The sequence below is a fragment of the Argentina anserina genome, chromosome 2 (assembly GCF_933775445.1).
Source record: "Argentina anserina chromosome 2, drPotAnse1.1, whole genome shotgun sequence".
NCBI classification, from domain to species: domain Eukaryota; kingdom Viridiplantae; phylum Streptophyta; class Magnoliopsida; order Rosales; family Rosaceae; genus Argentina; species Argentina anserina.
In genome coordinates, this window is record NC_065873.1 from 14,732,555 (window position 1) to 14,755,330 (window position 22,776).

At 36.9% G+C, this 22,776-nt stretch overlaps 3 protein-coding genes across 6 annotated transcripts; 1 reads left to right on the forward strand and 2 right to left on the reverse strand.

Moving 5' to 3' along the window:
• Nucleotides 1-5,576: 5,576 nt before the first annotated feature.
• On the forward strand, nt 5,577-7,090 carry LOC126784933 (aquaporin PIP2-7). The gene is made up of 4 exons (XM_050510482.1): nt 5,577-5,931; nt 6,050-6,345; nt 6,448-6,588; nt 6,735-7,090. The coding sequence occupies exons 1-4, from the start codon at nt 5,643-5,645 to the stop codon at nt 6,852-6,854; spliced, it is 846 nt and encodes a 281-aa protein (XP_050366439.1). The 5' UTR covers nt 5,577-5,642; the 3' UTR covers nt 6,855-7,090.
• Nucleotides 7,091-8,733: 1,643 nt separating this feature from the next.
• On the reverse strand, nt 8,734-11,452 carry LOC126783272 (uncharacterized). The gene is made up of 6 exons (XM_050508712.1): nt 11,316-11,452; nt 10,831-10,990; nt 10,189-10,394; nt 9,836-10,076; nt 9,230-9,366; nt 8,734-9,143 (listed from the first exon to the last, which is right to left on the reverse strand). The coding sequence occupies exons 2-6, from the start codon at nt 10,952-10,954 to the stop codon at nt 8,916-8,918; spliced, it is 936 nt and encodes a 311-aa protein (XP_050364669.1). The 5' UTR covers nt 10,955-10,990; nt 11,316-11,452; the 3' UTR covers nt 8,734-8,915.
• A 6,237-nt stretch (nt 11,453-17,689) lies between these two features.
• LOC126782375 (uncharacterized) lies at nt 17,690-21,876 on the reverse strand. Of its 4 annotated transcripts, none has more exons than XM_050507604.1 (7): nt 21,681-21,876; nt 21,069-21,223; nt 20,369-20,527; nt 19,615-19,767; nt 19,348-19,482; nt 19,117-19,269; nt 17,690-18,990 (listed from the first exon to the last, which is right to left on the reverse strand). In XM_050507604.1, exons 2-7 carry the CDS (start codon nt 21,190-21,192, stop codon nt 18,071-18,073), a joined length of 1,644 nt encoding a protein of 547 aa, XP_050363561.1. In that variant the 5' UTR covers nt 21,193-21,223; nt 21,681-21,876; the 3' UTR covers nt 17,690-18,070. The 4 variants fall into 4 exon arrangements, with proteins under 4 accessions (XP_050363561.1, XP_050363560.1, XP_050363563.1 ...); XM_050507603.1 differs by having other exon boundaries at nt 19,615-19,770; XM_050507606.1 differs by lacking the exon at nt 20,369-20,527.
• Nucleotides 21,877-22,776: the final 900 nt, after the last annotated feature.

Genomic DNA, 22,776 nt, shown 5'->3' on the forward strand with positions numbered 1-22,776 from the left:
TTTGTCATCTAAATAACAGTTCATCTGTGCGTTGCCCACTTTTTTTTGCTTTAATTAACCAGGTTCGTTATCTCTTTTCATGACCAGAGACAAGTCTAGAGCACCAGCTCCTCTATCCGAGTTCCATATATTCCCAAAATCTCAAATGATCATGAACACTTTACTCTTTCACCTTTTTCTTTTTAGCTCAAGTCAAGTCATACAAAATCAGTTTCACTTTGAAATATTTGCATGTAACATTAATATTGATTAGTGTGGTTCTTTGATTTTCTTTCGAAGAGGATAATTATTGATGTGGTTGCTCGATCTCTCGTGGTTGCTTACTTAACCTATTTAACCTAAGTTGTTGTCATGAAGTAAATTGTTTCTTTCGATCAACTTCTTAATAATATTGCTTCAGCCAATTGTTCCGAAAAGAACAAAGATTGATTCGAACTGTGGGCGAGCTTCATTAACAAAATACAAAGACGTGTCAAATCGTAGTGATATGGACATTGGTTAGATGATAAATTGTTGTTCAAGTATGGTTATTTCGAACCACACAATAGTAATGGAATTCGATATTTATCTCCGATTCTTTTCGATGGATAGATACCACAAACTAATTTTATCGTCAATTTTTTTCAACAAATTAATTAGTATCATAAATTTAATGAATAACACACTAACTTTTATCTCGATAACACATGAAGGAATATCGATAAGAGGCATCATTAATTTCACCTTTTAATTCTTAAATAGGCAACTTTTTCATATAATTGTTTTTGAAAAATAGTTGATTAGGCCTTTCAACAATCAATATTACTAAATAAGACCAAAAGTTGACAATATTGACATACATGCATGCTATGGAAGCATTCTTCTGACGCAAGACCTCATCGAGGTCACATTGTGACATTTGTGTCGTTAGAGATTAGGAGAAGCTTAGGGTTGTACGTTACCACTAATTTTTAGACTTAGGAACTGACATTGATCGATCACAATCATTATCGAGTATACATGTTAATTAATTTCATGAATGATCAGATTAATTATATAATTATCAATTGTGCTGATGATTTTTGAAAACGTATCGATTGTTCTAATCATGCTCGTAGAATACAGTACGTACGTCTCCACAATTAATCAAGGAATTTCGCTTTATTTTTTTGTTTTGTTTTGGTAGTAGTCTGTTATTTAATTTTCTTTAGCCTTTATCCACACCTTCTTTTTCTCTTTCTGATTTTTCGTTTTTTTCTTCTTCTATAAAATAGAGCATCTTAGAAGTTAGAAGTACTTTTTTTTTTAATGGAAATTTGAAGTACTTGGGGAATGGAAAGTTTGGTGCATGGGAATGATGATAACAACGTGTGGACAATTTCGTCAAATGGAAGAAAGAATCAAAAGTTGTGCTTAATGCTTGGTTGAACCCCCTTTCGATTAAATCTACTAAATGAAAAAGGCATCGAAATGATACATATCTTTGTCTATATCTTTGGGAAAATAGCTTCTTAACTAGCATAGATTTATCTTATCTTAATAAGAAGAAAAATTAGCATAGTTTTATAAACAAACCCAAAACTCAAAATATTTAAAACCAATGACCTTTTTGATGTCATGGTTCAAGAAGGAAGGTCATGGAAGCATTTAGTCGTTTTACCTAGAGGACACCTCTTTCATGCAAAGTGAGAACTTCTTCTTAGTGAGATTATTTTGTAAATCACAATATATACTAAATAGTAACCCAGAGTTGCTAATTCTGTAACAAACAAAAACGTAAAAATAATAATAATGGACTAACAGATCCGGTTCAATAATTTAGCTTGATAGTACTTCTTTCGCAAGCAGTCAAAGTGAAATAATGCATTAGTTCCTTACCAAGAGTGTTGAAGATTGAAGTCTCTCTCTTTTGGTATGAAATTCAACAATGATGAGTAGGGTTCGTTTGGGCAGAAAAGACAAGAGGGTCCAGTAAGTTGTACCAAATCAAATATTGAAGAAGGACCATGATTATTCATGATGGTGGTGAGCACAGCGGATTACTATTTCTCTAAAAGAGTACCGTTGAGAATGGATAAGGACAAACCACTGAACCAAAGCCAGGCTAAAAGACACTCTCGGAGACTCGGGACTGCGATTTATATTTATAATATAAAAAATTAAATTTCCCATAAGGGACAATATTAGTTTCTATAAATAATTTGAAAAAGAATGTATGTCTAAGATAGCCCAGCTCAAATGAGTGTGTGATATATACAAGCACATGACATGGGGATTGTATCTGATTCGTTCCCACATGGTCGATCGTCTTTGAGCTCCATTTTAACTAACCAACCAACTAATCACGTTTTTATGTTTGCTTTATCTGCTTAATGTCTATGTAGAGCAAGTTATGTTAAACTCTAGTGCTATGTTTAATAAGTGGCATGAAAGTAGTCCTAAAACACACAATGACACTATTATTATGTGGATGATTGGTTCTATTGATGTTGTCCATGCACTCTGACTATAGAAACTCTTCTTCACTTACCTTTAATCAAAACTACTTTAACTGTGAAAATTAATCATGGGATCGGTCGGTTCTGAAATAATGATTTTTTGCTGGAACTGCATCTGGAATCATAACAGAAAATACGTTTGGGTTTTAGTACATTATTTCTAGAACACAGATCCTTACGAATTTGACAATTTTCGGGTTGGTTTCATGATTTTTACAGTTCTAAAATATGCTTTATAAAACGTGAATTTTACATATATAAATCACATTCGGTATTTTTAAACAATTAGTGCTTCAATATTTTAGATGTTAGAGATGACCAAAGGAATAGAGGATGTAAAGGCGTTATATATAGTGATTAGTGAGAGTTCGAGAGACAAAGAAAGGGAAGTAAGGCCGGAGGTGGTGACGAGACGAAAGATGAAAAATGATCCAACATCTAGGGTTTTTCTAAACATTATTGCTAGCATTTAGTTCTAACGGATTATCGAACTAATCATTTTCGGTGCGGTTTCTTTAAAGTTATATTTTTTTAGGATTGAATCGAACCGCCCATTTTTGGTGCGGTTACAACTATTCTAAACGGTTATGGAGCCTAAAGTCTTAGGCCTAACTAAAATGGGTACATGTAAACGTTATTTTTACATGCTAGCCCCACTTGACTTAGTCCTTATCTTAATATAAAATTTATATTCATTTGAACATTTTGATCCAAATGTACGTAGTTACGAGTCTGGTAACTCTGTATCGATATATTTTTAACTTGTACACATAGAAATTTATGGAATATGACATAATTTGTAGTTCGACCCAAGGTTCAAAATATCGGTATCGGGGGATATATCATTTTTTAAGGGAGATATCGGATATATCGGAGATATATCGGGGATATTGGAAAAAAAATATCGTTCATCTTCCAAACTTATTTATTTCTTATTGAATTACATACAAACAAAATACAATTATTAATTTTATCTAATACCCAAAAGAAGCTCTAGGTGCTTGAAAAGATGCACGTTGGTCAACAAAACTACAATACTTTGCCTAAGACATACGAGCCATATAGTACGAATTGTAATGGTTAACATGATAGTCATATATCTCTTTTGAGCTACTAACAGTTTCTCCGAGAATGGGATAATAAAGATGAACCAAACTCGATAATTGATCATAAACGTCTCCGAACTGACCATAATTGTAAATAGGATGACCAGGTTGATAGTTGACTTCATGTGATTCGTTTGACATCCCACTGTGTTATGTGCCTAAACTGATATAATCAAAACTTAAGGCAACTGAACTAACATCAGATGAAATATTTTGATCATCAATGACTCCTCTTATCCTCCTCCTGCACCTATTTTTCTGTTGCGCACCAGGACCGCCTGCTCTAGATCCATGATTCTCATCTTGGGTAGCATAATCAAAATTACTTTCACAAGTAAACTGCTCAAATTCTCCACCTACATAAAATTGTTCATATTCAAACCTTGTATCTCCACCACCTTGTCGACTTCCACCACTACCATCACCAATACCACCACCACCACCACCACCATCATCATCATTATCTGAACTATCCGGAGTTGCTACACCGCCCCACACACTAGCATTATCAAAATCATCTCTCGAGTCTCAAACTTTATCATATAATACCTTGTTTACATCAATTCTAAAATCAGTTGCATTTTCTACGACATGTGGAGGAGGGTAGCCATTTTCATTATCAAGGTGTGCATGCATAATCCAATCATGAAGATGATCAATGTCATAATGAAGTGGTTCACTAGCAACATGAAGTAGATCAATATCGTTGTTTTCATTGATCACATTATCTTTTGCTCGTTTATCACGTAGTCGTAATTTCATGTTATAGTAGTAGTATACGAGTTTTTCCAACTTCTGATATGCAAGACGGTTCTTTTGCTTTGTATGAATAAGAGCAAAAGTACTCCACTTTCTTTCACAAACAGAAGAGGAAGCCATTTGTGCTAAAATACGCATGTCAAATTTCAGTATTATCATCCTTCCATGATGGGTTCACGGGTTGCTAACAATCTATGAAGGTATGAGGGAACTTCTAGGAGACAAAGACTACAATGTGACTCATGTTTTTTTACTTTTCCCAATAGTGCGTCAATGAGATAAAGATTACTACTCTTTCTATATTCCTCGAGGAGAACACTTGTTACTAAAATTCTTGATATTCTTTTATGACCTTTATGAGAGTGTGAGATTACGTTGTGACCCTTCATTTTGGATTCCCTCATGGTCAAGGAGAGCACTGGTCACTGATATGACTTGACTTTTAAGAGTTAAGACTTGAACTTTCACTGCTCATTTCGAAATCTTTTACGAAAAAATAAAATAAGCCGATTGAAGGACTACTCTTCTAGTCTTATTTTTTATATCACTCGAGGCTTGAGGTGATTAATTAATCAAAAACTCCAGGTCAAGGAGAGCCCGAGACATCCTCAAATTGAGATAAATTTTTTTAAGTGAAAATTTTCAAATATTTCTCTAAAATATCGAAGATATATCGGATATATCGTAAATATCAGAGAAATATCGCAGATATTTTATGTTATCGGAGAAATATCGCAGATACGGGAAAAAATAAGATATTTACTCCTAAGATATATCATTTTTTTTTAAAAAATGAGATATCGGAGGATATATCGGAAATATCGGGGAGATTTTGTTCCTTAGTTCGACCTAGTGTGCGGTCACAATGGAAGGTTTTTGAAACCCTAAAACATGATTAAGGATAAACTATACCTCTCTAGATTACCACATACATGGTCCGGCCAAGACCATGGTCCCCTAGGAGGCCCCAATTGCCATTTCTTAACCCCACGAGGATCCACAGAGAGAGAGAGAACAAGATATGTAACCGTTATGTTGAGGTTTTAGTTGGATGCCAGCCTCTCTCTCTCTCAGATAGAAAGAGAAAGAAGCGACATGATTAGCGCTCACATGGCCGAGCTGTAACCCTAGGGCCCCGAATCCTCCAGGCATTCCCACTTTTCCCAAACTACCCCTCCCTTCCTCCCCCCCCCTTTTAAAACCATACCCACCACCTGCACCTCACTCACATTTCTTCACATTCTCTCAGCCGAGAAAAAAACAGAGCTACCTAGCTAAACCCTAATCACTACTCCCATCAATGTCGAAGGAAGCGACCGAGGAGGGCCAGGCCCACCACCACCGCAAGGACTACGTTGACCCACCGCCCGCGCCGCTCTTCGACACCGACGAGCTCAAGCGCTGGTCCTTCTACCGAGCCCTCATCGCCGAGTTCGTCGCCACTCTCCTCTTCCTCTACGTCACCATCGCCACGGTCATCGGCCACAAGCACCAGACCAGCCCCTGTGACGGCGTCGGTCTCCTCGGCATCGCCTGGGCCTTCGGCGGCATGATCTTCGTTCTCGTTTACTGCACCGCCGGCATTTCCGGTAAGCAAACTCGCAAACACAACCAGCCCATGTATGTAACAGCTTATGTCGTCAATAATTAGAGATTTAATTTCTCACCGAGCTTGTTGTTGTTTGTTGTCGTGTTTTTTTTGTTCAGGTGGTCACATCAACCCGGCAGTGACTTTCGGGCTGTTCTTGGCTCGTAAGGTGTCTCTGATTCGGGCAGTGTCTTACATGATCGCCCAGTGCTTGGGAGCCATCGCCGGTGTTGGGCTGGTCAAGTCTTTCCAGAGCAGCTACTACACCACTCTCGGCGGTGGCGCCAACACTGTCGCCGATGGCTACAGCAAGGGCACTGCTCTCGGCGCTGAGATCATCGGCACCTTTGTGCTTGTCTACACCGTCTTCTCCGCCACTGACCCTAAGAGGAGCGCGCGTGACTCCCACGTGCCTGTGAGTAGTAGTTCTTTTCTTCACTCTTTGTTGGGACTAGTTTCTATTTTTGGTTTCTGTTTTGTGGGTGATGAATTGATGAATATGGGACTTTGTGTGCAGGTGTTGGCCCCATTGCCTATTGGGTTTGCTGTGTTTATTGTGCACTTGGCTACCATCCCCATCACCGGAACCGGAATCAACCCTGCTCGGAGCTTCGGAGCTGCCGTCATCTACAACGAGAAGAAAGCCTGGGATGACCATGTAAGCCCACAGACCTCATCACCTTTTCTGGTTTTGTAGTTTTAGTTTGCAAAAACTATAGTTGCATGCTTTGAGTGGAGTAATTAATTCAAGTTTTTGAATCATGTGTTTTTTACTAATGGATAATTTTCTGATGTGGGTTGCAGTGGATCTTCTGGGTCGGACCCTTCCTCGGAGCTCTTGCCGCCGCCGCATACCACCAGTACATTCTGAGAGCCGCTGCCATCAAAGCTTTGGGTTCATTCCGGAGCAACCCCTCCAACTAAATGAGAAGGAATTAAGCTAGAAGAGAGGAAGCATCAAGATCTCCCACATCTTATATTTTGGTCCATTTAATTTGTTAGTCTGTTAATGAAGCAAGTGTTTTGTGTTTGAGAGGAATGTTGATGATGGTGATGTGCCATCTCTTGATTTAATTTGTCTTTTGGTTTTTTTTTTAAGATTGGTAATGTAGCCCAGTGTATGTGCATTATTGTCAATGAGTACGTAGTGATGTTTTTCCCATCTTAATTTCCTATAAATTACGCTTCCTCTTGCTCAATTGTAAAAGCCAAACAAGCTTCTTGTGAAAATCACAAGGCACTGAGCACAGGCCATAAGTTCGGTTTAATCTCCATGAATGAGTGTCTTCGCAGGCCAAAGTTTTGAACTTTGCTTTGGAACTCTGGAGAAGCCTGTGCTGGCATTGGTGGTTGTGAAGAGTGATGATGGCCTTGGATTCCAGTTGGGTTCTTGCCACGCGTCAAAGGAATAGAGAGCCTAGAAGGTGGTAGATGCCTCAACAAGGCTGAAGGCACACGAAATTGGGGCCGGCGGGGATTTATTTACAAGGGGCGGGGGGGGTAGTGCCTTGGCGGGGTACCCTTTTTCCAGTTAAAGGGTGTGAAGTGACAGGTCGAGGCTTTGATCAGAGCCAGGCCAACCAATAAGACTAAAACCCTAGCTGGAGGCACATGGGTGTGACTGTGTGGGGTTAAAAGTATTTAAGTAAAAACTTTTGATCTTTTCACGAGGTGCCAGTTTGAAAGAAACCAGAGGAGTCCATGGTTTAAATGACACCATAACTGGTGGCCCTCCTCCTCCTCCTCCTCAAATGCATGCTGGGCATCACGAGGGTACCAGAAATGCACACTATCGATCGTCGTCAGTCTTCAATCTAGTGTTGTCAATAATTTATGGCCAGAAAAATAAAAATAAAAAACTTGACGATTTGTAATGATAAAAATGATAATGAAGTAACCAACCATGTCCGTTCATGTTGGAGCAAAAAGAAAAAAGGAAAGGGCATCACGAGGGTGCCAGAAAATGCACATTATCGATTCGTCGTCAGTCTTCAATCTATAGAGTTGTCAATAATTTATGGCCATAAAAAAAAAAACCTTGACGATTTGTAATGATAAAAATGAAAATGAAGTAACCAACCATGTCCAAACACTCATGTTGATTGATAATCTCATTGCAATAAAAAAAACGTGGGGAGAATTTTTCATTAGGAACATGGCTAGTCTAAAAGCCTCGACTTTCTATTGCCCAAAGGCTTAAGTGAGCTCAACAGAAAACAAACAACTAAATCCACAAGCCCTGGCATCCACAATATACTCGACTGGTGGTTATTGGGAAGTACCATTCAACAACCAATTATATACCTTGCAATGGCAGATCCGGGGAAAACAAAAAGTTCATGGAAATTGAGACGAGGAAAGAAGGCAATACTGTTACTCCTTCAAAATCAAAGAAAAAAGAAGAAGACAAATATATGATTACCATTGAGGCAATATATGATTACTCTTGAGACAATGTGTCTAAATCCTGACATTTTTAGAGAATGTGTCTTAACATTGATCATTGCTTAACAACTATTTTCAGTAGGGTAGTTCAAAGTTCTGAATAACAGGCAAACTTACAAAATCGTTAAAAAGAACGAGATGCCCGATAATAAAAGCCTTGCAAAATCATTTCAGAAAAAGCTAAATTGTTTTCCTTCACCCTACACAAAAGTACACAAGTAAAGTTTTCTCATGCCTGAATTGTAAAGCCAATATTCATGCTTATGTTCCAGCTCCAGTTTTTTTTTTTTTTCCAATTTCATCTCAACGAGATACAAAAGAAGAAAATTTGTTAAGAAACCTATAAAATTGTTAAAGACACATGGAATGCCACAGATCTGAATAGAAGAAAAGAAACGCTTGACCATAAATTCGTACATGTATTATTACAATTCACCAACATCAAATTTGGCAGCACTTGGAGAAAATTAGCACACTGATCAAGCCAGTCGACTTTCTCAAGTACAAAACATCATAATACAAGAGATGATGCAGTTTACCTTAGTCAGGCAGTGCAGTTCCTCGCTCAAGATTGTTCTTGATTTCCAATGTATATTTACCAAAGGCTCGCTCAATCTTCTTGTTAAAATGCTCGTTACGGTCATTGATTGAGTCAATATCCTTCTCATCATGAAACCTCCTCCTTCTGCTGAATTTCTGTTTCTTCTCTTCCTGGTCCTTTAGTTCCTTAACCATCTTGTCAATTTTATCCTCTGAGACCTTTGGAGCCTGCACCATAAAATACAAATTTCGAGGTTAGAATCTGTCTCTAACTAGACTACCAGGAACAATCACTTATGATCAATAGAAAGTACCTTCCCATACTGAAGGCTGGAAGCTTCACGATAGAACTCCGGATCTTCTTCTTTCATCCTATTGTATTCTTCCAAGTCAATGTCGATATTTTTTGTTCGCTTTTTGTATGCATCATACAATGTTTTCTGATTAAAAACTGTTCAAAAAGCATGTCAGCGTACTCCCAATTCATAGAGCTACAAGTGGATATAAAGAAAGATGTTCTAATCTACCAAACTCTAACTGCAACAAGCAGGAGATAATTCCACTGTGCATATGACATGACATAGCCAAGTGAACTGAGAAAATGCCTGGCACAATATCCTACCATATTTTGTTACAAAATTTTAACCGTTCCTCCATCCAGGTTTAGATTTTCATTTGATCAACCATATTTAATCTAAACTACAACTCTTACAGATAACCTAAGGCAATTGATCTCTGCATATTCTAGAACTCCAAGAACGAAGATTGGACTTGGCATCTTATATGAAATATGGCTAAAATTATGTTAGTACAGTGGAACATGGAACTCATTTGTGTGGACCATCAGTGCCGAAAGAAATCAGAATGAACTAAAATAAATATAATATAAGTAATAAATAAGCTGAGTTCAAGGAGCATACCATCCCAGCCATATGGAGCAGGATCCTTTTCCCATTTCTTGTACTTTGCCTCTGCCATCTCTTGTGTATCTAGCATGTAAGCGCTTTTCATATCCAAACCATTTGCATCAAGAAGTTTCCCAATTCTTTTTTTCCTCTCTTCAAGCCATTTCTGTTTAGAAATGCCCCTTGATTCTTGGGGAGGTTCCATCCTTTTCTTTTCAGCTGCAATATCTGTTTGATTTGCTTTTCTAGCCTTATTCTGCAGAATTTTTCGACAGTAAGTAAAAAACATAGTGAAAGTAATAGTTAAATAATCCAACCACTACTGTGACAATTAAGTCTATACATTTGATAGGGTCAGAGAACCTTACCATCTTCATCCTTAACTCCCACAACCTTTTCTTCCTCCCTGTGAACTTTGTGAAGTCTCCTTCCAGATTTTCCTCCTCCTCATCAACAGGAGGTTCATCTCCATCACCAGCATGTTCATCAGCCTCGGATGGTCTGTCTAGATCTTCCTCTTGTTGAGCAGTCTCCACTTTTGATTTGCCACTACCGCCACTAACTTGTACAGATTCTGGTGTAGGTGAGAAGATTCGGTTAAAATAAAGAAATAAAAATTACAGGAAATAAGAATAGCTTATTAAGAGTTTCATCAAACAACAAAATCCCAGGTGTTCTAATCTAAAATTATAGCACGCATACTGTTAATACAAAGGGTAGAGTTGCAGTAGATCGATGAAGATCTCATATTAACGGAGCAGTAATAACATAAAAAATAGATAAACAAATCAAAGTCTTTCTCGATGCTCCCAAATAACAACTGAAGTTACAATAATCAATCTATAACCCCCTGAAGTTTTGCTCAACCTCTAATAAAAGCAGCTTCTGTAAAGCAATAGGCAGTTATGCAATTAAAAGGGAACTACAAAAAAACCTGTCCTATACAAAAACAAGCACCATACAATTGATAACCTGAAAAAAAAAAGCCTCAAGAAAGTCCAGATGCTAACCTGATCGAGTTTGATCCAACCGAGCTTTGGTTTCAGCAATAACTTTGAAGCAAAACTCGCTGCATTCATGGTAGGGATTGGATGCATTCCGGCAATCCGGGTGCACTCTTCCTTCATCCAACATGATTCGTGTCGAATTTCGCCTCTTCCTGTATCCTACCTGAAACAAATACTCCGCCAATCAAAAACCTAACTTCCAATTTCAATCCTTTCGACATTGATTTAAAAATCCAATCTCTTCTAGTTTTTTCTAGCTTAGATATAACGAAGCCCTCAATCTACAGCATTAGTTCCAGAATCTAATTCCTAATCAAAGTTCCAATCTCAGAATCGAAGACGTGCAGGAATGAATAAACGACATGAACGACGAAATAATGGTGATTTCTGTGACCTAATTAGCAAAATTTGACGGAAAAATTAACAGCAGAGATACAAATAAAAGAAGAAAAGAGTAAAGAGTAAAGAAGAGGAGAAGATTAACGAACCTGGGGTTGAACCGGCGAGGTGGGTTGGGTAGGGGTGTAGGGTTTAATACAAGAGATTTAGACAAGGAATAAGCGGATCAGGATTTAGGAGGAACAAAGTGGCTTACAACTCAAGCGCCAATCAAAAGTTATTCATATATTCGCTTATATATCCGGGTAGGGTCTGGATTAACGAATATTGTAGGACATGCCCGATTACAGTGTTTTTTCCCCTTGTTTTTTTCTTTTGGTGAAAAGAATCACGACCGGCTTTAAATCTATTCAATGTTGTAGGATGTGTTACAGGAAAAACATATTACGTATCTCGTTAGACGTAAAAGACGAGAGGCGATTAAGTCATTAGCATTAAATAGTTATCCTATAACATTTAGTCATTATTATTATTATTATTATTATTATTATTATTATTATAATGCACGATGTAATTATAATTGTAATACTTTCTTTATATAAAAGCATTATACAATAAGATGAGTACACTATTTCATTTTCCTTACAACACGTTATCAGTACTTTATTTAACTTTACAGTTTTCAGGCCTAGAAAAATTCTGTTGAAAGAAAAGAATTTACAGAAAAGACAAAAAAAAAAAAACCAAATGCAGCAGAATTCATTTATGCCTTAGGGCACCTAGAAATCTTATCTGGGCACCTCGCCCATCTCCGATCTGCCACCATCGAAGCCGCCAGGTACACTAGTGCACCTCTTCGACTGTACCTTCTATCTCCATTGATCTCTAGAGACAGAAAGGCTCTACGATGTGGTCCAACTCGCTGCCAAGGCTTTTGAGCCATCGACGACACAACCCAGCTTCTTCGGTGCTCCATCTTTCCAAATCGGCGCGCCTCGACGATGTCACCCTTGCAAACCAACCTTGACGTCGTTCCCGAACGACTGACGCCGTGCTCGACCCAAATCAGCGACCTTGACTGAAGCCCAATTAACCTCAACGCCGTGCTTGATCTGGATCGGTGAGATAGATTGCAGCCCGTAGAAACCCAGCAGTTTGTGACGCGACCCAGACTGGTCACTGATGACCCAGATCCCGAAGTTTTTCTCTTTCGACAGGCGTTATGACGACGCCTTACGCAAATATGCAGTTGTAGTCTTGCAGACCTCGACCCGGCCACCCACAACTAGGATCTTTCTATTCGACCCATGAAAAAAAAAGTTAAATTTACCTCTAACAGTAAAATTTGAAGGTAATTTTCAGAAATTATCTGACAATTAATAATAATTACAACTCGGTATATGCTATTTTATGAAAATTAAATAGCAATCTGATTTATTAGTTTTACAATAAGAGTATTTACTTTTGTTACTCAAAGATAAATTAAATTAGACTTGTATAGTTACAAGTGACTAATCATTTACATATAGTTGTTTTTGCATGTGACTAATTAATTGTCATTCACAATGGAATTGTGAGAGCAACCATTTCACATGACGATCAAATTCGATGTATGTAAGAACAACTGTATTATATGCAGTTTATTTGACAAACTTACAAGTAAGATTTAAATTAGTGTTGCCACTGTTATTAAATTTCATTCATATACATGAAATTATACATGTTACATGAGTAAAGTAGTCTCTAAATATCATGACATGTTAGATGCTATGCAGATTTAAATTTATTTTTAAATTTAATTGCTTAGCATGTAATTGAATCATAATGCTATGATTTACGTTTTAAGCATTATATTTATACATGGTCTTTGGCACGAGTACAATAATTGACTTAGTTTTGTTAATTATGTAACCATGTTAAAAGCTATGTTGTACTTGTTATACATGCTATGCCTATGTTAATTATTTTATTTAGCATGTTATATGAAATAAGCATAACCATGATAATGAAATCTCATGAGCATAATATGAAAATGGACAAACCTATCATTGTGATAAAGTAGTTTCACAAAGCTTTGAAAAATACGACTATTGAAATTATTGGTCTTGCAATCCAATTTGTATTTCTTAGAAATGAAGAACTTGTATGACTTTACTATGATAATGCAAGTTTATAAAGCTCCAAAGTGACCATAATGTATCTTGGTATGTTTAATTTTCGTGTATGTCTATTTAAAGTTTTAATTAGACTTCTACACTAATAAGTCTCGTACTCTATCTACAATTGGTTAAACCAACACAACATATATTGGACTCTAAAGAATTTGAGTACTAACCCCCCCTGCAAGCCAGCTAAGGCTCAACAATGATTGAATTATGCAAACATGTTTCCTGCAAGGCTGCAAGTAGTTTGGAAGCGTAATTAAAACCTTGAATGAAAAGTAAGGTCTCTTAGGACAAAGAAATTTTCCGAAAACGAACTTTGCATAATATGGCAGTAATAACGCCAAAGCAAAGGGCAATTACTATGAACATATAGTTTCATACAAACTGATAAATGACAATTGATACCAATGTACCGTGTGACAAAAAGGTATAATGGATATGACATGAGCAATGGAGCTTCTTATTACGAAATAAATATAGAATGATGAGAATACGATGATTTGAAGTATATTCAATATCAAACAACATGATATAAAAATAATCTCAATTCAAAAAAGCGATAAGAATCTAGCTTAATTGATGAAGTTTTCAGACTTTTATTATAGTTTGCCCTTACTTTTTCCAAGATATTGTAATGGTTGTTATGCTTAAAATTTAAATAGACTTTAGTATTGAAGTATATTTGGATTGGATAAGACATTGATGCAATCGTTGACATACAACTAAGGTTATGAATTTTTTCTCAATGAATTGAGAATATTCGAACATTAATTAAGATATACGTGGTTCGATTTTCACTATTTTGACTTTGTGAAGTACGCATAAAGTAAAACAACTTCACAAAATATTAGTATGACATGAATAACTAAATGCAAAGAAATGCATCATGCGATCCCCACAGTAGTAGTAATGAAGAACAATAGTACTCTATATGTGGATATAACTAATAATATAAATAAAGATTAGTCATTTCTACTCCTTCGGGATTCATAATGTACATACCTCATGGAAAGGAGATATCGTTTTGCGATTCTATCAAATTACTCTTAAAGTATTTGGGTTTACATTTCATTTTCATGTCTTAACTATATACTTCATTGGCACTTTATGTAACAAGAGCATACAAGAGACAATTGAACACTCATAAGTTTTAAATATTATGTCAACGACTATTCCATGTGAAAAGAATTAGTGAGATTACAATTGACTTCCTTTGCCTTATCTCTAATGACTACGGATGTAACCGAGTAATAAAGAAGTTTTTTTGTCTATCTAGCTGTTATATGTAACTGCTTAATGAATCTAACAATGTCAAAAGAAATTGACCTTCAGAATTTTGACATATTTGGGCTTTGACACGATTCACTGGGATACTCAGGTCGTGATATGTACGTCTGTATATTTAAATAATTACATACAGAAACTCGTGTTTTGGATAAATAGAAGCAAGAACAAAATAAACAAAGAACTGTAAAAATTCTTAAAATATAATTTTATGGAGGAATTGAAGATGTGATTTCATTCCCATATTTCGTCACCCCCCCTCAGGCTAAACCGTGAAATGTTTAATGCACAAGTATATACACTAAATCTATATTATGTTTTTTTATGTCCATTGTGATTACATGTGTAAAGCTAATGATTCAAAGCCTATCACTTCAAGAAATTAGGATTGAGACCATCATATGCAAGGGACACATGTATTCTCATTATGTTCAAACATTGAATCCAACGAAAATTATGTGGATTAATTCAACCGACTTGCAGACACCTTAAATATTTTATGGTGTTGGTTGATGTGTCGACACGCTGGTCACGTGTCATCATACTATGCACTACTCAAACTAATGCTGATTATGCTAATTACAAACCCATTTGGTCTCACGAAAAATGACTACATTAATATTCTTAATAGTGGTAATGCACACTAAAATTTATGTTTAGGGTAATATAATTTTTACATACACATCCTCTTATTAACTGCCCGACCATCACCATCATCATTGTAAAAGGAATTATAATCCATGATATCGAAGGATCGAAATCCTTGAGCTTGCCAGATTGACACGGATCTACAATCCTTGAGCTCAACTAGATTAACCTACGTGCCAAATTGCGACGCCACATCGCATAATGGTAAAGCTCATTAATGTGAATAAGTGTTCTTATTGGAAACGAGAATCCTAATAGTCTGCCATATTGCAACCTTGACAAGTGATCTATTTTTCCGCTAGATATGATGAATATCACTTTGATGAGACAATCCTCCCGTCGTTAAAGGGAGATAAGAACAAAGAATGTTCAATTTGGACCGACATGATTTGTCGTGGTTTGTCCCCACTATGTCTCATCTTGATCCCCACTATTCCACAAGTGATGAGATCACAGATATTAGCTGCAAATATGCTTGCAAAGTTCAGTGTCCTAAGAAGAGGACATGACACCACCTAAGAGGAATTTGGCATTGTGTCACCACCATAAATGGTGGCATGGTGTCACCATTAAGTGGCATAAATGGTGTCACAGGCTGTGGCTTTCCAAAGAAGAGGGGGAGACCACCTTATGTTCGATTTATACTCGATTAAAGGAAGAAAACAAGTTTGACAGAATTGGATCCATTGATCCATAATCTCAAATCCGCCTCATAAGAATTCCTAGATTTTGGTTATCACTGGGGGGACGGCTCAGATGTTAGAACAAACTCTTTGCAAATACAGAGATATCTACAAATACAAACCATATGAGTATGTAGAATATTGAGTCTTGATATCGAACCACACTTCGTTGAGAAATACCAACGTAGTAACTTTGGCCTAAAGGAAAGAAGCGGTCTAGCATGAACTAAGGTTCACTAACAAAGAGATAGATATTTGGGCAGGTGAAGCCGACACCGCAAGTGTAAACCCTATCATATATCTTTGTTAGGATGTGTGTGAGAATTAAGAGTATAAACTCACCTTATAGCACAAGGTCTCTCATTAACGCATTAGAATCGACTACAAGAAGAGTTTCATTTGTAATGGACCACAATGAGATATTCTCGTAATGGATGTCATTGCATTCCGCTACTTTATCAGTTTATTAGTTTTCAAAAAACTGACACACGCAACTTATAAATGTTGTACTAAGATATCTCTATGGGGATCAAAATTAAGAGATATACATGAAAGTCATAGAACAAACTTTATCCACCCAAGAAATGATTCTACACCGCACAGTCTTTCGATGAACTAAAAAGATGTCGCCATTACAAATCCTAAGTTGAGAATGAAAAAGATTCTTGGGCCAATCTCAAAAATAGATCTTGAGGACTATAATATTGATGATTAATCATCAATCGGCTTTAGACACTCTAAAGGTTAAAAGTGAGGTTTCTATAACTCATATTATAAGTCGAAGTCTTTAAAGATATATCCGTTTTCGTCTAAAAAAAGGATGACAAATAAGTGTTGGGAAATGAGATTCCTTATACAAGTGCAAAGATGTATTATTGCACTTAACACAATATGCAAGACTTGATATTTCATTTGTTGTATAGTTTTGCGCCCACGCAATAACAATAATATCATAGGTGGTTTTACTTTCAGTTTTGTATTTAAATTACAATAATATCCTTTATACATTAGATTCAATTTTCTGAAAAGTTGATAAACTAAAAGTTTTTTTGGTAGTTCAAAAATTTAACCATTGAAATCTCTTTCTTGCTTTATTAATATAAGATGTAGACCTTCGTCGTTTCCTTCAATAATTCTCATTTATACATGTTTATGTTTGAACATTGAATGACAGATGATAAAACAGCCAAGCTGGATGTGTCGATAGGAAGCTCTTGTGTTCCAAGCTTTCAAAAGCTAGACAGAAAAATAGCATAACTCATTCTCAGTTGTGGAGCCTTTCACTCCCAAGTATCCAAGCTGAACACATGACTTGTACTCTTGTAACATGAGCTGCATGGCACAGTGGATAGATCTTAAGTTTCAAGTACAAAATGACACAATAAACTAGTTTTAACTTCAACCTCGAGGTTCTTTATCAAGACTATTTTTGTTGCTTACGGATTCTGTACATAAATTAACAAGAATAAGGACTTGTAACCTAGAAGATCAACCTTGCACAACAAATGGAGTTAAATAGATAGATCTGACGAATTTTAGCCAGAAACCGGCAACAAAGTGGATTGATGAAGAGATTATTAACATCAATACACAGAGGCTGGACTTGACATGAAAGCGATAGAAACTATTGCAGGAGAATGATACATTATGCTAGTACAGTCAAAAGTACAAGTACAAGAAGCGGTTCAACTTTTCCTAGTGAAGCACGGAAAGAATTGACATACCATATAACCATAATATAAATGCACAAGACAGCCACACCAGTGTCATAAAAACATGTGAAGAAACCTAGAAAATGAAGCAAATGAGTTGTGGCTTACTATGTCAACACTCTCCCAGTCTCCCCCAAGTTTGCTCTTAACAATAGTACAAGACTGGGAATTAGTAGAAGCTTTCTTCTAGCTCCTTCATGTTCAACACAATGGAAGCAAAAAATAACTTACAGAAGAACTTGGCATGACTAGTAAGTACTAAGTACCACACTGAGAAGGGCAGACACCCCAATTTAAAAGCTACAGAGTATAAGAGGATGTTATGGGCTAGTTTCACTTTTCACCCTTTAAAACATTCATATAGAACTTCTATCTATAACTGATTACAGGCTTTCCAGCTTGTGCAGTAACCTCACAAGACCTTGTCCAACAATGGTTTGCTTTGAAGAATTTCAACTTTGGACTTCATTTTACTAACAGCCTCACCCAAACTAGATGATTTGAGCTCAAGCTCTCTCAGATTGGCTCTGGTTTCAGAAACTTGCTTCTTGGCATCAGCAACCTCCTTTTCTTTCAGAGCCAAAGCCTCCATTTGAGATTCTAGTTCTTTCCTTATGGATTCAATGTCTCGATCACAGTTAGCCTTTGCTACTTCGAATGCTCGATGCTGACTCATGAGATCAATGGATTCCGCGCATTCATTGAGCATGAGACGAAGCCAAGCAACATCCATTCCTGATGATTCTACATCCTTAAGCATAGCCGACATTTCTTTGAGTTTTGACCTTGTCAGCTGGTTCACTGAAGTGCGTTTCAACTCTTGAACCACATAGCACACGCACTCAAGGTAATAAGAACGAATGACAATTGATTCCAGTTGACAGCTTGCTGCTATGTCACCGTACTTATCAAAGATAGACTGTAGAATGGAAGATAAGCTTCCTTTCACACGGTACTTTCCCACGGATACACTGGAATCAGAATTAACAGATTGTGCATCTTCATCATCACTCTCTTCAAAAATATGGGGAGTACCTGAGACACTGAAGCTTCTTTTTTCTGAAGGTGGGTCAGTGGCACCTTCCCCAGCCTTGTGCATTGGGAGAGAAATAGATGGGGTCATTTTGTTAATTCCAGATGTAGGCATTACACCAGAGGACTGGTTTTGTTGCTTGTTCAAAGATGCATCTTTTACTGTAGCAAGTGGTCCAGAATAAGAATTATAGTCACCATTCTCTAATTTTACAGCAGGTACATTCTCAAGCTCTTCTTGAGGCTTTGGTTCAGATCCCTGCTTTCTGCGGCCGAATATAAGATCATCAAGGGTGGAGCCTGCAATTAAAATTGATAATAAATTAGACAAATGAAACATGTACGTTCAGCTATATGTGCATGGAGGTGGAGGATGGTTGAATAGACAATCCACAATCTGTCAAATGCAAGAAGACGTATACTCACCATTCCCTACATTCACAATTTCATTAGATGGTGACAAGGGAGAACCAGATGGATTGACAGCACCTTGACCTGATCCATTGTCAAGCTCTTCACGGGGCTTTGGCTCAGCTACTGGCTTTCTTCTGCCAAATATAGGATCATCAAGGGGAGAGCCTGCAATTAAAATGAGTAAATAAATGAGTAAATGAGTAAATAAATACGTCCGCAAGTGGGCAGAAATTTCATGCCCACCATTTTCTATTTTCAGTTTTTCAGGAAATGACAAAGGACCAATAGCAACAGGTTTTCCATTCTCATGCTCTTCAACAGGCCTTGGTTGGGAGACTGGCTTTCTTTTTCCAAATACAGGATCATCAAGGACAGACCCTGAGTAAAAAAGACGATAAATTAGAAAAGGAAGCATTGTTATCTATGCGTCTCTGTGTATACAAGCATCCAAAGTGGATAATAAAAGAAAACAGATCTCCAGTAGCCAGGTGGAACAGGATTTATGCTTACCAGTCTCCATTTTCACCTTGTCCTTAGCTGGGGATGACCGACTGTCATATGGATAAACCACACTACGGTCAGATACATTCTGAAGATCTTGAGGAGTGTTTGGTCGGGATTTCTCTTTCCGTCCACCCAATATAGGAACATCAAGAATGGAGCCTGCTGCCATTAAAATAGCCATTGGAGATTAGAAACTAGAAATGATAAAATTCCATACATATTATGTGCAAGGCCAGTATATCAGACGAATGAATAAATAAGTCCACTATCTCTTTAGTGGCTTCTCCTGACAGGAACTCTGGTGCAATATGTTTCAATGAAAGAACTTTTCCATCTAGAACATCAGCCATTTCTATGCCATCAAAGAAGCTAAAAATTTTGATACCACACTGACTACGAATTCATAGTGCCCTTCGTCTTGGTTGGAAGTACTCTAGGTTTTTGGTACAATACACAGCAGCATCCCCAGAAAGACGAAGGAAAGCCATGGCTACTTTACAATATCTTTTCTGGAGAGACATTATAACTGTACTCAAGGAGGAGAAAATTTGAAAGTTGGCACAGCTTCCAGACATTTTATTTTTCAAATTAATTCGATTAGAGGTAAATGAAATTTGTTCATTCTTTACAATCTATATCTCTCTACGAACTGCTTGTTTTTCTATGTCGTTAATTTGTTACTGAAGTTAATGGGAATATGTATAAGATTACTTAGCCCAGTCTACTAAGAAGTTACCACACATAAAAATTGGAGAAAAACCTGATTCTTTTATATCTGCACGAGCTTCAGCACCACCAGTTATTTTCGGAAAAGACTGACCAGATTGATGGTAAGGATTAGATGCTCTAGTTGCATCCACTCTTCTCTCTCCAGCCATCTTTTTGTTGAACTCACCGCCTTTTATATCCCCACCATTATCTTTAAAAGAAAACAAAAAGACCTAAACTTTCAAACCTATGATCGAAAATTGTTAAATGTAAGAACCCTTCGAAGCAAGAATCTCCGAATCCATAATTCACTATGATGAACACTCTTTACACCAATAATTAACTACATCTCAAATACCTACTATTTCTTATCAATCAAGATAGTAAAGCACACATGCTAAATAGAGTCTACAACAAAACACAGTTACTGACTGAATATCAAAAATCAAAAACATATGAAGTGCATTCCACTGAGGAACAGGTATGCACGTTGTAGACAACCCGGTCCCAATCCAGATTAAAAATTCATCTTTGTTTAAAGTGCCGAAGCATTTCTAACAGAAATAAAATAATGCTTGCATATAAAAACTTCAGTAAGAAAAAGTTGCTGACATAGTTTCTGAACCAAATAAGAACATGGGGCAGTCTGGTAATGAGTTTTAGGTAGGCACTTAATAAAAGAGAAGAAAAGAAAGTGGGTGGGAGAAGACAAAAAGAACAAGTTAAAATCGGACAAGGAATCAAACAGTAACCTGTTTTCTTCTTATTCTTCTTGCCTTTCCCTTCTGCAATCTTTCTCAGGCAATTTTCAGTGCATTCATGGTATGGATTCGCAACGTTTACGCAATCAGGGTGCACTCTTCCTATCAAAGCCATCTCTTTCTCTCAGTTGAATTCACCAACAACCCTGAAAATAAGAATTCCAATCAAGTTTATATAACCAATTTCAAAGAACCAACACATAAATAAAAATTAGCCTCCAAGTTATAATCAAGATTTCAAGAACAAAACTTTGCACTCAAAATTGATTAAAGACAACAACTTTCATCATCAGGCAATCAATCAAAGCAAAACCAATTCAACGAGTTAGCTGCTGTGGGCTTTTCATATGATAAAACTTATACCAAAAGCCATGACAGAAATACAAGTCTCCACCTTTCATCATCAAACAAACAGAGCACAATAAACCCAATACATGCAGGTACTGATTCAGCCTAATGTCTGAAACTTTCTCCTCACCCACGACAAACTCAATCATGAGTTTCAAGAATTCAACAAAACCCAACAAGTTTCACAAAGAAAACCAACAACATACCAGCGCAACACAAAGAGTCGGAGCAAACAAAACGAAATGGGTTTCTTACCTGGTAGGCGATTATGGAACCCAAAAATGCAAACTGAGAAGCAGATATGAGTTGGTGGAGATAGAGAGCAGTCTAGTTTTGACTATGGTGGATTGGTGGTGATGAGTTTGTGAGTTTGTGTTGTGTGAATTAATAATAGACTTCAGCAATTCCAATGTGAAATGTGCCGCTGCTTTTTCTCAGCTCTGTGGGGGAGTTTGGGTTGGTTATTACGTGGACGTGAGCCTACACAAAGACAAGGAGGCATTATAGGTGTGCCAGCGCCACCATTGCTGGTGCCCTTTTGGCTGTTGCTGACGTTCTCGCTGACGCCCCGCCTGCTCTACAATTCTTTGTGGACATTAGACGGACCATTTGCATCATTTGCATTAGATTAGATTAGATTAGTTGGTTTCTGAAAATCAAATGAAATTATTAATAAGGTGAGGGGAGGTGTTCATCATGTTGAAGGCGTATGCGTCCACAATTAGGTGCTCTCACCTTACATACAAATTCAAACAGAAAATGTTCACCGTTCACCGACGTGTTCTATCACTTCTATGAAACTGTGATGTATTGTTATAGGTAAGATATGAATATGTGTCAACTATTTTGGAATGTGTTTGTACCCCAAATTTTGATGAAAGACCTCTAGGGTCAATTTTTCAACATAGTTGCAACTGTTCCTTTGACTGGAAAAATAAAATAGAAGAAGAATTCGGGAGACTTCTAGAGTGTCGAGAATTGTCGATCGTCTTAAACTTTTAATAATATTTTTTTATATAATTACGCATATGAAAGAACTTGATTATAAATAAGAGTTTTTAGATTCTTTCCTTGGTTCATTTGCAACTATCAGTGAACATCTGCTACTAACTGAAATTGTTAACATGAACACTACACACTCAAATCTGAGGAAGGAAAATTTTTAACGAAAATTCTATTAAATTACTGGTATAGATTTTGCTACGTTCAATTTGGATGAGCTTTGAATGATAAAAAGAGAAGTAAGCAAAAAAGCGAAAGTCAAACTTTGCCAATAATATTTTGTTTTTGATGCAACTTTCTTACGAATTGATGTGAAGAAGAAGTAAAATTTTCCCAGTACACTGATTCA

Bases quoted from the DNA above. Each gene is read 5' to 3' on its own strand.
- LOC126784933 (XM_050510482.1), top strand. From the start codon at position 5,643: ATGTCGAAGGAAGCGACCGAGGAGGGCCAGGCCCACCACCACCGCAAG. The intron at 5,932-6,049 runs GTAAGCAAACTC...TTTTTTGTTCAG, and splicing joins CTGCACCGCCGGCATTTCCG to GTGGTCACATCAACCCGGCA. The intron at 6,346-6,447 runs GTGAGTAGTAGT...CTTTGTGTGCAG, and splicing joins CGCGTGACTCCCACGTGCCT to GTGTTGGCCCCATTGCCTAT.
- LOC126783272 (XM_050508712.1), bottom strand. From the start codon at position 10,954: ATGTTGGATGAAGGAAGAGTGCACCCGGATTGCCGGAATGCATCCAAT. The intron at 10,077-10,188 runs GTAAGGTTCTCT...AAAATTCTGCAG, and splicing joins GGGAGTTAAGGATGAAGATG to AATAAGGCTAGAAAAGCAAA. The intron at 9,367-9,835 runs GTATGCTCCTTG...CTTTTTGAACAG, and splicing joins TGCTCCATATGGCTGGGATG to TTTTTAATCAGAAAACATTG.
- LOC126782375 (XM_050507603.1), bottom strand. From the start codon at position 21,192: ATGGCTTTGATAGGAAGAGTGCACCCTGATTGCGTAAACGTTGCGAAT. The intron at 19,483-19,614 runs GTAAGCATAAAT...TTTTTTACTCAG, and splicing joins CAAGGTGAAAATGGAGACTG to GGTCTGTCCTTGATGATCCT. The intron at 19,270-19,347 runs GTGGGCATGAAA...TTTTAATTGCAG, and splicing joins AAAACTGAAAATAGAAAATG to GCTCTCCCCTTGATGATCCT.